The sequence below is a fragment of the Prunus persica genome, chromosome G5 (genome assembly GCF_000346465.2).
Source record: "Prunus persica cultivar Lovell chromosome G5, Prunus_persica_NCBIv2, whole genome shotgun sequence".
NCBI lineage: Eukaryota > Viridiplantae > Streptophyta > Magnoliopsida > Rosales > Rosaceae > Prunus > Prunus persica.
The window spans coordinates 9531863-9547967 of NC_034013.1; the positions used below are offsets into that span (position 1 = coordinate 9531863).

At 35.4% G+C, this 16105-nt stretch overlaps 2 protein-coding genes across 2 annotated transcripts; both read right to left on the minus strand.

The window, feature by feature from the left end:
- LOC109949091 lies at positions 5396-13546 on the minus strand. The gene is made up of 11 exons (XM_020563434.1): positions 12990-13546; positions 12493-12574; positions 8089-8143; positions 7496-8008; positions 7185-7400; positions 6988-7080; positions 6804-6911; positions 6351-6614; positions 6201-6254; positions 5767-6103; positions 5396-5674 (listed from the first exon to the last, which is right to left on the minus strand). Exons 3-10 carry the CDS (start codon positions 8101-8103, stop codon positions 5768-5770), a joined length of 1599 nt encoding a protein of 532 aa, XP_020419023.1. The 5' UTR covers positions 8104-8143; positions 12493-12574; positions 12990-13546; the 3' UTR covers positions 5396-5674; position 5767.
- Positions 8407-11884, minus strand: LOC109949338. The gene is made up of 5 exons (XM_020564742.1): positions 10625-11884; positions 9672-10351; positions 9305-9589; positions 9112-9217; positions 8407-9024 (listed from the first exon to the last, which is right to left on the minus strand). The coding sequence occupies exons 1-5, from the start codon at positions 11882-11884 to the stop codon at positions 8407-8409; spliced, it is 2949 nt and encodes a 982-aa protein (XP_020420331.1).

Sequence of the window (16105 nt, forward strand, 5' to 3'; positions counted from 1 at the left end):
GGGGGGGAGAGAGAGAGAGAAGAGGATAGTTTAGTTTGAGAGAAAGAAAGTGTGTGTGGGTATGCAACTGTTTAATGTGAGGGGGAAATCTTTCCTCAAGTTCCAACGAAAAGTGAGTGGTTTTCACCATACAAGGCTTACCTATCTTACTGAATTTTGGCTTATTCATAAGGATAAGTTTAATGGTCATGGACCTCAACGGAGGCTTATGCATGTTTTTTTCTTCTTCTTCTGATTCGAAGAGGTATTTTCATATGATAGTTTAGTGTGTTCTCTTAGTTTCTTTTTTGGGGTTTATATATATAAAATTATTGTTATTTAAACATTTTTATTTTGTGTTTGAATGACTTACATAAAGCATTCATTATATGCGACCTTAAATTTTTTCAAGTTTTCATGTGGGACTTTGTATTCTTCAACAATATATTTATGATAACACTCAAATTATCATTAGTTAAGAAATAATGAATACAAGGATAACATAAATCACACACTCTTCTTGAAAAACAAAGACCAATACACGTAAGATGGTTTATCCCTAAGACCAACATAAATAAATGGTATTGCCTCTTCAGACAACTCATCTTACTGGCTCTGTAAGATCTCCATCTCCCCTCCACCGGTATCCACCCTTAAGCTTCTACCTTTCGCCTATAAGCCTCACATTCACTTCCTACGACCACAACATTCTTTCCCCCTTTACTTGACCTTATATCCCATCTCCTTCTCAATGTCGTCCCACACCAAATACCACATAACGACCTATGTTTCATGCCTCCTAACCTATTTACTTGCCCACTCCATTCCCTCCAACAACCACCATCCTACTACTCACCTCACACCTATTTCCTCCATTTCACACTTATTCTTACCAACTCCACCATCCAACGAGTATAAAAATCCTTGAACTCAACATTGAGAGATTTACAAGGGATGACCTATATGGATAATTAACGGAACGCTTTCTTGAGTATTATGAGGTCCTAGAAGAGGAAAAAGTTACTATTGCCATCGGGCACTTTTCTCTTGACTCCTCCTTGTGGATGCACTTATATGAGCAATGCTATCCAAAACTTACATCCACATGTCTTTGTTTGTATTGCCTTTGTACTACCACATAAGCATCATCGCAACAAGTTAACTCCTTGAGCATTGTGCTGTGTCCTTTTAGGATACGTTGTTAATCAAAAAGTGTAGCGATGCTATCACCCTTCAACTAAAAAATGTTTATAACATTGGATGTCGTTTTTCATGAAGATTCAATGTATTTTTCCTTTGAGCTTAAAGTCTCTTTTTGAACTTGTACAAGACACGTCATGACCATGTTCCACAACAACCTTGACTACAAACTATGTTCCTCAACCTTGACTAAAAAATGTTTGTAGTCAAGTTGGTTGAGGAATATGGTCGTTACGTGTCTTGTTCAGGTTTAAAGAGAGACTTTAAGCTCAGAGGAAAAATACATCGAGTCCTCATGGAAAAGGACATCCAATGTTATAAACATTTTTTGAGTTGGTGGGTGATAGCATCGGTAAAATGGTTATAGTTCATGGGGGTAAACGGCTAAATTTTTTTTTTTTTTATATCACTTGCATTCCAAATACCTTCTTCATGAAACCACTTCCTGTTGAATTATTTTGCCTAAGAATTTGCATAAATGCAACAATAGGATTATAAAAAATAAAGTAAAAACTCAATTGTAGATTAAGAAATGCATTCAATGTCAAAATAAAAAACACAAATAGACCTGCATTATGTTGAACTCCCGCTTGTTAAGACGTTAACAAGTTGCTCTTAGTAATGTTGTGACTTATCTTTCATTGATGTTCCTCAACTATCTTAGCCCAGCAACAATGGTGCAAAACTTGCATAAAGGAAAATAAATAAATCATTTTCTAAATACTATTACATGCTTAGAAGAAAGGCAATGGGTTTTGAATCGCTTCCAGCTTGTAAGGCTAAAAATCTTTTTTTTTTTTTCTATCACTTGCATTCCAAATATCTTCTTCATGAAACCACCTCTGGTTGAATTATTTTGCCTAAGCATCTACATAAATGCATCAACATGATTATAACAAATAAAATAAAAACTCAATTATAGATTAAGAAATGTATTCAATGTCAAAATAAAAAGCACAAATAGACCTGCATTGTGTTGAACTCCTGCTCATTAAGATGTTGACAAGTTGTTCTTAGTAATGTTGTGACTTGTCTTTTATTGAGGTTCCTCAACTATCTTTGCCTAGCAACAATGGTGCAAAGCTTGCATAAAGGAAAATAAGTAAATCATTTCCTAAATACTAGTACATGCTTAGAAGAGAATCAATGGGTTCTGAATCACTTCTAGCTTGTAAGGCACATAATCACATTTTCTAGTACAATATTGTACCTCTCACGATCTCCGAACGAGCAGTGGGTAAGCGTATGTATGGCTTCATGATTTCAGAAGCCATCGACATTAACAGCCATCGCTTGACTATTTAGTTTTTTTGAATACTATTTGTCATATATTTCATCTGATTCTGCTCGCTGCTCGACTTTGCAGTAAAAGTACGAGAGTTTTTCATGTTCCGCAATGTGCGTCTCAATAATTTGAGACCACACATCATAGTTTGATTCGGTGAGGGTGATTCTTGTGTTGAATCCAGACCCTTCAGTTTGAACAATAATAGGTTTGGTGACTGAGGATTTGATGTCGCTTTTTCCCATTATGAATTATAAGAATTCTATAAGGTAGGATATGTGATGGTGATGGAAGATTTATGGTGGTGGGATGTTTGTGATGGTGATAGGAATTTATTGTAGTGATGGAAGATTTGTGATGGTGGGATATTTGCGATAGTTATGAGAACTGTAGGTGACTACAAACAAATAGAGACTACAACATGTAAGATGGTTTGTCCTTAAGACCAACATTAAGAAAATGTATTGCCTCTTTAGACAATTCATCTTACTTACTCCATAAAATCCCCACCATCACTCACTCTACCGGCATTCACCCTACAAGCTTCCACCTTTCTCCCAGAATTCCCACCCTTACTTCCTACGACCACAACCTTCTTTCCCCTTTTACCTAACCTTATATCTCATCTCCTTCTCAACGACTCCCCAACCCAAATGCCACATATCGATCTCTGTTTCCTGCCTTCTAACCATTTACTTGCCCATACCACTCACTTCGACAATTACCATCCTTCCACCCACCTCACACCCATTTCCTCCATATCATACGTATCCTCACCAACTCCACCATCGAGTACGAAAACCTTTAAACTCAACCTTGAGAGATTTACACGGGAGGACCCATATGGATGATTAGCCTTGACGAAACGTTTTCTTGAGTATTAAGAGGTCCTAGAAGAGGAAAACGTTATTATCGCCAACATGCACTTTTTCGCTGATGCCTCCTTGTAGATGCGATTGTATGGGCAACGCTATCCAAAACTTACCTTCACATATCTTTTGTTGTGTTGCCTTCGTACTCCTACATAAGCATTATCACAATACGTTGCTAATCAAAAAGTGTAGCCATGTTATCACCCTCAAACTAAAAAAGTGTTTATAACATAGGATGTCGTTTTCTATGAAGACTCAATATATTTTTCCTCTGAGCTTGAAGTCTCTCTTTGAACCATAACAAGACATGTCATGGCCATTTTCCTCAACAAATTTGACTACAAACCATCTTCCTCAACCAACTTGACTACAAAGACATAGTTTGTAGTCAAGTTTGTTGAGGAAGATGGTTTGGTTGGTTTCTTCTTCTGATTCAAAGAGGTATTTTCATATGATAGTTTAGTGTGTTGCCTTGGTTTGTTTTTTGGGGTTTAAAAAAAAATATAATTGTTGTTGTCTGAACATTTTTCTTTTGTACTCGAATGACTTACAAAAAGCATTCATTGCATTAGACTTTATATTTTGTCAAGTTTCAGATGTGGGACTTTGTATTTTTCGACAATGTACTTATGATAACACTCAAACTATCATTACTTAAGAAATAATAAATATAAGGATAACATAAATCATACACTCTTCCAAACAAACAGAGACTAATACATGTAAGATGGTTTGTCCCTAAGACCAACATTAAGATATTGTATTGCATTTTGAGACAACTCATCTTACTTGCTCCATAAGATCCCCACCTCCACTCCACCGGTATCCAACCCCAAGCTTCCACCTTTCGTCCAGTAGCCTTCCCTCACTTCCTACGACCACAACCTTATTTTCCCCTTTACCCAACCTTATATCTCATCTTCTTCTCAACGTCTCCCCAACCCAAATACCACCCATTGACCTCTGTTTCTTGCCTCCCAACCTATTTACTCGCCCACATCACTCACTTCGACAACCATCACCCTTCCACCCACCTCACACCTATTTGCTCCATATCACACTTATCATCACCAACTCCACTATCCAATAGATATGAAAACCCTTAAACTCAACCTTGAGAGATTTTCACGTGAGGATTCATATAGATGATTAACCTCGACGGAACGTTTTCTTGAATATTATGAGATCCCAGAGGAGGAAAAAGTTACTATCGCTATCGTACACGTTTCCGGCGACTTCTCCCTATGGATGCTCTGGTATGAGAAGCGTTATCCAAAACTTACCTCCATATGTCCTTGGTTGACTTACCTTCGTACTCCTACATAAGTATCAGCGCAACAAGTTAAGTCCTCGAGCATTGCGCTGTGTCTTTCTAGGATATGCTGCTAACAAAAAAAGGGTACCAATGCTATCACCCTCCAACTCAAAAAATGTTTGTTACATTGGATGTCGTTTTCCATGAAGACTCGATTTATTTTTCCTATGAGCTTGAAGTCTCTTTTTGAACTAGAACAAGAAACCTCACGACTATCTTGCTCAACCAACTTGACTACAAAGACAGAGTTTGTAGTCAAGTTGGTTGAGCAAGATGGTCGGGATGTGTCTTTTTCTAATTCAAAGAGACCTAGAAGAGGAAAAAGTTACACTACAAGAAAAAAATCCTTTAACAACGCGCAATGTGCGTTGTGAAAACATATTGACAACATGCGGCGCACGTTGTTGAAGCCGATGTCGTTAAAAGGTTTAGGGCTTTCGACAACACGGATTACGCGTCATTGTTTATTTTGGCGCTCGTTGTGAACAACATTAACTACAACACTCGCGCGTTGTGGGATCAATTAACAACAACGTGCCTAGCATGTTGTCTTATAATATTACGACAACGTGTCTGAGCTCGTTGTTGTTTATGTTTTGACAACAGCCAATGCACGTTGTTATATCAAATATATATTTTTTCAAATATATATATTTTTAATAATTATCAAAATTACCTGATATAATTTATCTATAAATCGAAGCTCTGTGATAAACATAAATATTTCCTTACTTCACATTCATAAGACAGCCTATAATACACAGCTTTCATTCAAAAGATAAATAAGGAGTTCCATACATATTAGAAAGATATATTCATCCCAATTCTAATTGTGCAAAATGATTGTTCTATGCCTATAATTACAATTCAAAATCCTTGTCAGAATGATCTAAAAACATGATTGATTGCACTTAAAGATCATGCTGAAACATGCTTTAGAAACTTGGTTAGTTGCACCTCAAAATCCTTGTCAAACTGTTGAGTATCACAATTTGAAAGCCTTGTCAAACATGGTCTAAGCACCTGAAAAAAGTAACATACGTAGCAAAAAAGAGATTAGTACGTTATATAGAAACTTTGAATGTTCAGCAATGTCAAAGTAAATAGAAAAATACCTTAGTTAAGCAATTTTATACAGCTTTTTGGCCATGCAACAGTACTGCCTAAAGCTTCACCAAGTCTTCGCGCTTCATCTGTGGGTCTATACAAGTTAAGTTCTTCATCAAGCACTTCATCAACCCAAACCTTCCAACAATCACGTCCAATAGGCATATGATGAACTTTAACAGTTGGGTCTGTTGAGGCAATATGTCCCTCAGCTACAACTTGCTCCAATTCAAAATTGTACCAGTGTAAAAGTTGACATCTTCCATATTCAAGATTGCTACTTTGACCACATCTTGCATTCACATTGTAACTTTTATCTTGTACATGACGGCTTCCTTGTTGTGACTATATGAAATACAATGGAAGATAACAATAATTTAGAAATTATAAGCTACCTCATAGATTACTATATCATGCTATAATTATCATGAAAAATACTTACTTGAGGAGTACATGCATGTGCACTTATCATATCCTCTACATTCTTATTTTGAGGCTGTAAAAAGTTAAAGATAAGCTTGAGACAAAATTTGTGATTTAATAAATAACTATATGAATAAATGCTTCATAGATTATTTTAAGAATTTTATACCTCTTGAGACATTTTAATAAATGCTTCAAGTTTGGCTTCAATTAGCTGCATCCTTTGAGATTGAGATTTCACTACGGATTCAAGTTCTTTAACTCGTTCACTGCCTTGAATTACTGCATCTACTCTAGAGGGTGTTGCACCAAACCCAAGCCCTCGAACTCGGCCACGAGTTTCAGGTCCCAAAACTCTTGCTATAGCATCATCTCGTATAGAATTTCTCGCTGGTGGATTCTCTTTCGACTCATTGCACGTCTTTATATCTTTCTATAACATATAAAACACAAGCTTAATAAATTAACATCACTTATGCAGAAACAAGAGCTTATTTTCTTATAAAAATTAATGCATCATAACCAAACCCCAACACTTCAACAAAATAAATCTCAGCAGCTTCAACTGACTAAGTCACACAGACAAATAATATTAATTTGAAACTTCCATTTGGTGTCTTACCAATATGTTGCTAACAACTTCGTTAATTGGTGTACCATCCTTTCTCTCATGCGCTTTTGTCCACAATGTCACTCTATTTATTTCTTCAGGATTTGGATGATTTAATTTCTACATGAGAACAAATTAGGTATCTACTTGAAAAAAAATTAAATTAAATATTTTGTCGTATGCTTAGTAATCATACCATGTCATACTCCATACGGGCATAGCCTTTTCGACTCATTGTATGTGTGTACTTTTGCTTCTTTCTCATTGCTTTAAACTTTTCACTTAGTTTCTACAAGAGACAACAAATAGTTGCATGAGTAAAAAAAAAAAAAAATGTTAGAAATTGATAAGAATACCTGAAAGTATAATTATTGCTAAGAAAGAAATACCCACTTGAAATTCCGCTCCAAGTCTTTCTTTGACAAATTTGTCCCAATCTTCCTTTGACTTTACATTGTCTGGCTTCACAAGGGAAATGGCACGTGCCTTATGCTTTCTTTTACTTGCTTCACGAATTGCTGTTGTTATTTTTGATTTAAATTGTCTCCAATATTTCCCCATCATCCTAAAAATAAAATTTTTATGCTCATCTCCCACTATGTAGTTTTGCTGTATTTTCAAATACAATAGTAGTTTAGTTTCTAAATAGAGAACAAATCAAATAATAGTTTGGTATATAAAAAAAGAAAAAAGAAAAAGCAAACCTGAAGTAATGACCAAAGCTCATCCTTGTTTTTTTCTTTAAGGTCCTTCCAATTTGACATAACAATAGGCACATGCGCTCGCGTTAAGACCCCAAGAAATGAGGCAAAAGACTCTGAATTTGGACCACATAGTTGTCCACCGAGATTGAAACTAACTTCTAACCGTGATTTTTTGCCTTGGGGAATAACTGCCATTCTAGTAGGACCTCGCTTCTTTTTTTGTTCTTTGGTTTGTGTAACATTTTGAGCTTGTGCTGGCTGCTCTTCTACATCAGTAGCTGGATGAGTAGATGAAGAATTGGACCTCACATTAGATGTTCTAACCTCATTTTCACGATGTCCTCTAATGGTAGTTTCCTGCTGCGAATTGTCTTGCTGTGTACCTCTTGGTTGTTTCTCTTTGTTATTCATCCTTTCATCACATATACGAATTCCTAAATTTCGACGTTGAGTTGCAATAGCCAATGCTGCCTTGAGTTGCTTTGCTGTTCTCTTTGCAATAATCTCAGAAGACTTCACAGCAAAAATACATAAATAAAATTATTACCAAGTATTATTCACTTTGAAGAAAAGTAAAAAAAAATTAGTCCTACCTTACAACCAGACATCTTGTGATATACTTTTCAAAAGACTTTGACAGCAACCAACCTGGAAAACAATAAGAAGTACATGGTTTAGCTATGAAGTGACATATTATCCCTATATACTATCAGCTGACAGTGAAATTTAATAAATCACCACTCATTGAAGTATAGTAGAATACAACACAAAAAGTTATAACTCATTTATTTCATTGAACACAATACAACACAAAAAGTTAGAACTCATTTGTTTCATTGAACACAATACACCAAGTGAAGACATATATTTAATATTATCCTTTCACATCCAATCTTAGACGATTCATTGCACTACTCATCAAAAAACATTCCATCAACGTCCATCCGCACATATTGTTCATCCTCATTATCATCATAATCAAGTCTTGATACATCAAATGGGGTAGATGTGCCACTTTCCATCTCATCGGATATCTCCAAGTCTTGAAATCCTTTGGGTGGTGCTTTCATGACAACATACCAACTAGATGTCTCATCCTCCCTAGAATAAAAAACTTGTTTAGCTTGTGATGCTAAAATGAAAGGATCCCTTTCAAATTGACTTTGTCCTTCGTGGAGGTTAACTAAGGTAAATCCATYATCTAGTTTGATACCATTCACAATGCWTGCCCAATCACACTTGAMTAAGGCARTATAAAATTCATGATATGACAAGACTATGACTTYTCTCAAAACCCCATAATAAGCTACTTTCCCTGTGACTGGTGTATTGTCTCTTGCACTAGATATACAAATAGTTGTTGCTTCAAGTGAAACACCGCTGTCTTGTCGAGATTTCTCAAATTCTTTAGTGTGAAACCGAAGACCATTGATAACAAAACCAGAATATGAAACTGCATAGCGACTAGGCTCACGCGCAAGCCACTTTAAAGTATTTGACACATTGTGGACCATCTCCTCCGCCCTAATCTGTCCAAAATGTAAGCATATTTTTAGAGATAAGTGTCAATTACACAAAATTAAAAATCCATTAAGTATGATAAGATCTCTTATAACCTTAGCATCCAACCATGTGCCAAATGACTCCACGTGCTTTTTCTGTAATAAAGTTTCATTCTTTAATAGACGTCTATTTGAATGCCTAAGTTCATCCAAATGCATCCTAACATAGTAAGTAATTTGTTAGGAATTTCTTGAAATGTCACTTGCATGTAAGTTGCAAATTAGTAAAAAGGTTATAAAAACTTACTCTATATATGGCTGCACTTCTGCCATATTGAACAGCACTTGGCGATGAGCAACTTGTAACATCTCATTTGTAAGAATTATTCTTTTTCCTTGAGATATTGGACGCCCTTCCAGCAGTAAACCATTTTCAAACTCTTCATTGCGTGCATTTCTAGAGCCTATATCAGCAGCTTGCTTTATATACTTGCTACATAGCAAAGCACACTCTTCAGCGAGGTAGCGTTCAGCCATACACCCTTCCGGTCGTGCACGATTCATAACATATCCTTTCAACACTTTCATATACCTAAAACACCAATGAGTTAGAATTGAAACAAATTTCATTTCAAGTTTAAAATGTATATTATTTTTAATAAATTGAAAACTACCTCTCAAATGGATACATCCAACGATATTGAACCGGTCCGCATAGACGAGCTTCCCGTCCTAGGTGGATTGTCAAATGCACCATTACGTCGAAGAAAGAAGGAGGAAAGAACCTTTCTAACATGCACAATGTATGTACAATGTCTTCCTCCAATTTTTCTAGTTTGTTTCTATCTACAACTCTTTGGCATAACTCATTAAAGAATGCACACAACCGGAAAATTGCAGTCCTTGGACCTTTAGGTAAAAGGCCCCTCAATGCCACTGATAGCAATTGTTGCATTAGCATGTGATAATCATGGGACTTCAGGCCAAATATCTTACTATCTTCCAAGGAGATACAATTTCCAATATTTGAACCATAACCATCGGGTAATTTTAAATTGGCAAGCCTCCAACAAAAAGTTTCCTTCTCTTTCTTTGATAGAGTGTGAGGTGCTGCAGATAGATAGAAACGCTTTCCTCTTTTCTTTGGGTGCAAATCTTTTCTAATCCCCATATTTTCCAAGTCTTTACGAGATTTGATGCCATCCTTAGATTTTCCCTTCATAAGTAAAAGTGTTCCAATAATACTCTCACAAATATTCTTCTCTACGTGCATGACATCCAAATTATGACGTAGAAGTAGATTCTGTAAATCAATAAGAAATATGGTGTTATAGTAGTCATTGCAATTGCTAACCTATGCCAAAAATATGAAATTAAAAAGAAACATTAGACACTAACTATTATATTATAATTTATAACATACCTTCCAATACGGCAGCTCAAAAAATATTGATCTTTTCTTCCATACATGGTCAGAAAAATTGGTATCTTTCATTTGATTCCTCTTCCTCTTCGTATTTTTTTCATTCTTTTCCTCGGTTTCCTTTTTTCTCTTTTTGTCTTTTCTTTGTTTGTTCTTTCTTCCATTCTTGTTCTTTTTCCCCCAGTCAGTCATAATGCCATCAACTTCAAGAGAAATTTCTTCACCTGTAGAAATCTTTGGTCTACTCCTATCTTCATGATGTCCATTAAACCAACTCATTTTCTTGCGATATGGATGATTCGGAGCAAGAAATCTTCTATGACCCATGTATGAGAATTTATGACTATGTGTCAACCAATCAGCACATGTGTCTTTACGACAAATTGGACATGCAAATCTTCCTTTGGTAGACCATCCGGATAGGTTTCCATAAGCTGGAAAGTCATTTACTGTCCACATCAACACAGCTTTTAGGTTGAACGTCTCTTTACTAAATGCATCATACACCTTCACCCCATTATTCCATAGATCTTTTAAATCATCTATAAGTGGTGCCAAATAAATGTCAATGTCATTACCTGGCTGTTTTGGACCTGGGATTAGTAAAGTCAACATCAAACTCTCCTTAGACATGCATAACCAAGGAGGCAAATTATATGTAACCAAAACAACTGGCCAGCAACTATATCTAGAGCTAAGATCTTGAAAAGGGTTAAAACCATCCGTAGAAAGGCCAAATCTAATATTCCGAGGGTCTGATTCAAAAGAAGGCCACTTCTTGTTTATCCTATCCCATGCCAAAGAATCAACGGGATGTCTCATCTTACCATCTTGACTTTTATGTGTTGAGTGCCACCTTAAATGTTCAGCTGTCTCAGTTATTGCATACATCCTCCTCAATCGCGGTATTATTGGAAAGTAACGCAATACTTTTGCAGGGACTCCCTTTTCAATTTTAGAATTGCGTTGATTTACTTTCCATCTCGAAGAACCACATTTAGGACATTCCTCCACCATCTCAAGATCATGTCTAAATAGACAACAATCATTCACGCATGCATGTATCTTCTCATATCCAAGTTCAAATGCCTTAAATATCTTTTTGGTTGAATATAATGAACCAGGAAGTGTGTTATTTTCTGGTAGCATATCACCAAAAATTTGAAGCATTTCATCAAAAGCACTATCTGTTAGACTATTTGTTGCTTTATACTTCAATAAAGCTACAATTGCTGACATCTTTGTATACTTAGTACAACCAAGAAATAAAGGAGTTTCAACTTCTCTAATAAAATTTTCAATTTCTGCCTTTTTACTTTCACAAGGGTACCCCTCAACTTCATCATCTTGGAAATAAAAGTCATGGTACAACCTATTTGCCTCGGGCATTTCCACATCTTCATATTGAACATCATCACTTGGACTTTCACCATGGAAAACCCAAGTGGTATAGGCAGGATCCATGCCTTTTATGACCAAGTGTTCATATACTAAATTAAAGTGGTGATGTTGTAGGTTTCTGCATTCCAAACAAGGGCATACTATAATATCTAAGTTTCCCGCATGTCTTTGTGCTACATTGACAAATTGACGTGCTCCCTTTCTGTATTCATCTGAAAATCTATAATAAATTTTTATTTAATAGAAACAATAAATTTAATAGTACTCAAAACCTAATACTCTCTCAAGTTATATATGCTCAACCTGTTAAATTGCAGCCATTCTTTATCCATCTGAGAAACAAATTACACCAATCCTCTTCTCACCCAATATCTAAAAGAAAGTGATTTGGTTAAGTGAAAGACAAAATAAAAAGTTCCAAAAGTTGGTACCTTGTTCTAGGTAAATTAAATCAGTGAGTACAAATAGATATATCCAAATTTGCAGAACAAAACCAAAAGCTCAAAAACAATCAAGTAAACCAGTCACACCACTACAAACAAGAAATAGAAGCAATAGAGAAATCATTCAGGCACTTCTCATATATCTGTTACTATATTCTATATATGAAGTAAAAAAAGCTAAAATCAAATTAAGAGAGAAAAATAGTAGTGAGGAATTGAAATAGAGACCTTTGCAAGAGTAGTAGTATTGGAGTTTATAGTTGGTGCCCACTTCTTAGTCCATTCAATTTCAAACAATCTCTTAGTGGCCCTGTACGATGTAGACATACAAAAAAAAAAAAAATTGAGTATAAATTTAACATATTAGAGGATAACATTCTTGAAAGAAATTGGAAAGAATAAAGTAAGAACAAAAGCATATTATGGACTACTCCTTTAATTTTTTTTTCCCCTTTAATTTTTTTCTAAGATTCAGAGAGGGAGAGAAAAAAAAAAAGTCTGTAACAAGAATGAAAAAACAGGGGAAGGAATCATGTTTTGAAATGATTACCCAACTCCTAACCTTAAAATGGTTAGTTGTAAAATTAATATATTCAAATCAAAACTTACCAAAATCTTTAATAGAAAATCTAAATTAAACAAAATTAAACTTACCCAGAATTTCTTTGATAAGAAACCAAACAAAGACATAATGGAGAACAAGAGGCAGGGAAGTAGGTACTCACCTGGCCTTGTCTGGCCATTCAATTAGAGTCAGACTGATTTCTTTAAGCTTTAGAGTGATAACTGTGCTGTAGAGAAAGACATGGCCATTCAATTAGAGGCAAGCTTTGGATTTCTTTAAGCTTTAGAGTGATAACTAGTGCGCTGTAGAGAATAGAGGAAGGGGTTCGTTAAAAAAAACAAGAGAATAGAAGAGGAAGGGGAAGGTGAATGGATGAGAGAGACTTGTTGGAACTTGTGAAAACTTTTTAGGCCAAACCCATATAAAAGAACATGTTTTAGGTTTTGAGAAAGGGGGACTTTTCCCGCAAAAATTTTCGCTCCCTTTTCGACCAATTTTTTTATTTAAAAAATTAATATAATTTTGACAACATGCGTCGTGCGTTGTAGAACTTAAAACTACTACAACACGCAAGGCTGCGTTGTGAAAATAGCTCTACTCTATATTTTGACAACACGCTATACATGCACGTTGTTATAAATTGTATAATGCAACGTGCTGCTTCTACGGGTTGTTAAAAATATTGTTCCACAACGCATATGAATGCACGTTGTTGATTACGTGTTGTTATAAGGTATTTTTCTTGTAGTGTTAGTATCGCTGCCGTACACTTTTCTAGGGACTCCTCCTTGTGAATACACTGGTATGAGCAGCATTATCCAAAATTGTGGTTGGTCTAAGCTACCTCTTTCCTTGGATCATTTGAAGCATTTGTGGTTGGTCTAAGCTACCTCTTTCCCAATGGAAAAGACTCAAATGGTGCAAAGCTTAAGAAACTGGCTTCATTCCTCAGGAAATCATGTGAAAATGCTAAAGCTTTATCAACTATTTTAACAAGAAGCACAAATGTATCTTGCTCCTGACTCCAATAATTTCTGTGAGGGATGTAAAATTCACATTACTTTGTCTAAAAACGCCCTCACTTACAAGATTTTTTAATTTATTACTCTATACTTTTGATATTGGGTGTTTGCCTAATATAATCATAAAACTGTATGAATGGGGTCGTTTTGCTCTTCTTGCATGCAGCACAGTTATTCTATTTTCTGTCCTGAGTTCTCTAAATGCGTTAATGTGTTTAATAACTGTGTTGTTCTTGTAGTTGATTGTGTTCAACTTGGCTTCTTGCCTAGAAATGTTGCAAATTTTGTCTTGTTTTTGAGCTGCTTGGAGAAATGCAGAATGCTCGAATACAAAAATGTTTAAAGGACGTATGTCAGTGAGCCACTCAATCATGGATCTATATCATTCATATATATTTCTTTATTGTGAGCATGCATTACTTTGCTTCGCACTTGTTCCCCATGCATAAGCCTATAAATTATCAACCTTAATCCTAGTGAGCAGTCACTGTGGTCTATTTTTATGATTTTGTTTTCTGGTGGAGTTTTGCTAAAATCATCTCTCTATGATTGAGCATATACACACACATTATACAACTCTATTTTATAATCTAGTTGAAAGATAACATGTATAGAATTGATCATCTCATACGAACATGGAAATACCTTATATATTGAGTCATCATGACCTATTGAGTGGTGATAATTTAAAATATCCATACTGAGTACGTGAATGTACCGTAGAAAAATCGTAGAAAAATCGATGCTTGAATTTATTAACAGAGAGCTCTTCATTAATCCTCACCATGGGAAACTATGAACCAAAAAAAATACTTCATGGACTCATTGCGTGGCCTGCTATGGGCCCATTACGTGCCAACACTAAGAGAAGGCCCATTATGTGCCTTTTATTGATTTGGGCAGCGCTCATCTCAAGTACATTTTTATACTATCAAACACCACTAACTAGTTGGCAGAAAAACCACCACTAACAGATTTTTTTCGTAAGAAAAACGAAGAGGGAAGGAAAAATCCTGCAATTTATCATGTTACATATTAACACAAATATTATTTTTATGTGAATTTGTTGATATTTTACACGAGTGAATGAGTGAGTGATATACATGATGGGTTCATCTCAGTTTTCATGACTATTTGTAAGATCGTTATTGCAAAAATCTATGTAAAAAATTTTGTCGTAAGAAATGTCCTCATTAGGTTCCTATCAATTCTAAGTATTTAAAAAGTATAAATAGGCTAACGGGTTCTAATCCAATGAAAAAAGGTCTTGACTTGCATACTAGTAGTCTTATATTTGAAATGCGTAACACCCTGATAGTGTGTGTGAGGACCCCCTTTAATGGCAGATCCAAGATTTCACATTAGAGGGGGCTCTTCACAAAACTTTAAAAAATAATTCGAATAAGAGCGCTCAAGCGCTAACCGGTTTATAAGTAAATACAGTACTAACTACTCGGTTTAGCCCACTTCATAATATCATTTTATATTGTTAATAATTTATCCATTCATTATAATCATAATTTTCAAGAATTTCATATTTTAAAATGGTTGAATATTAATCTCATCGTCTATACTTTTAATGACTCAAAAGTTAATAATTTATATTCCAACGGAGCGATCTAACATCAAAATTAAGACAATCTGGAATGCCACCACTAACGATCACGCATGATTGAATAAACTCTGGCATAGACATCTCAGCTAAGATTGCAAACTCAGAACAACCAACAGAGATAAAGCTTGAAAAAATCAAATCATAACAATACAAATAAAACTATCACAAAAGAGAGGTGAAAACTCTCACAAAATGAGAGGTGAAAACTACACAGAAAACCTAAAAAGTCTTTGCGACTTATTCCAAACATGAAGGATGGTGGTAAAGATCCGACACTAAAACACACGTAGAGATTTGACGCCGAGATGCATCCGCATGTGATGAGCGGAGGAAAACCATAACAAAAATTGAAGACAAATAGGGGAAACCTTTTGTCTCTAAAAATAGGGGAAGAGAGGAGAATGGAGGAAGGGAGAAGGAGAGGAGAGAAAGAGGGGAGGCGAAGGGGAGGAAGAGCAGTGGCTTCTTCCCGCCTCAAAGTGAAACAGCTGTAGAGTGTTTTTTGGGAGAGAAGGGACTAGAATTTTCGGGAATAAATCAATAATGTATAGGTTGGTTCTTCAACCCTCCCCCTGGTAGTTTAAACTATAATTATTATTTTTTTCTCAAAAAAGTACAAATAGATTTTATCTTATGCAA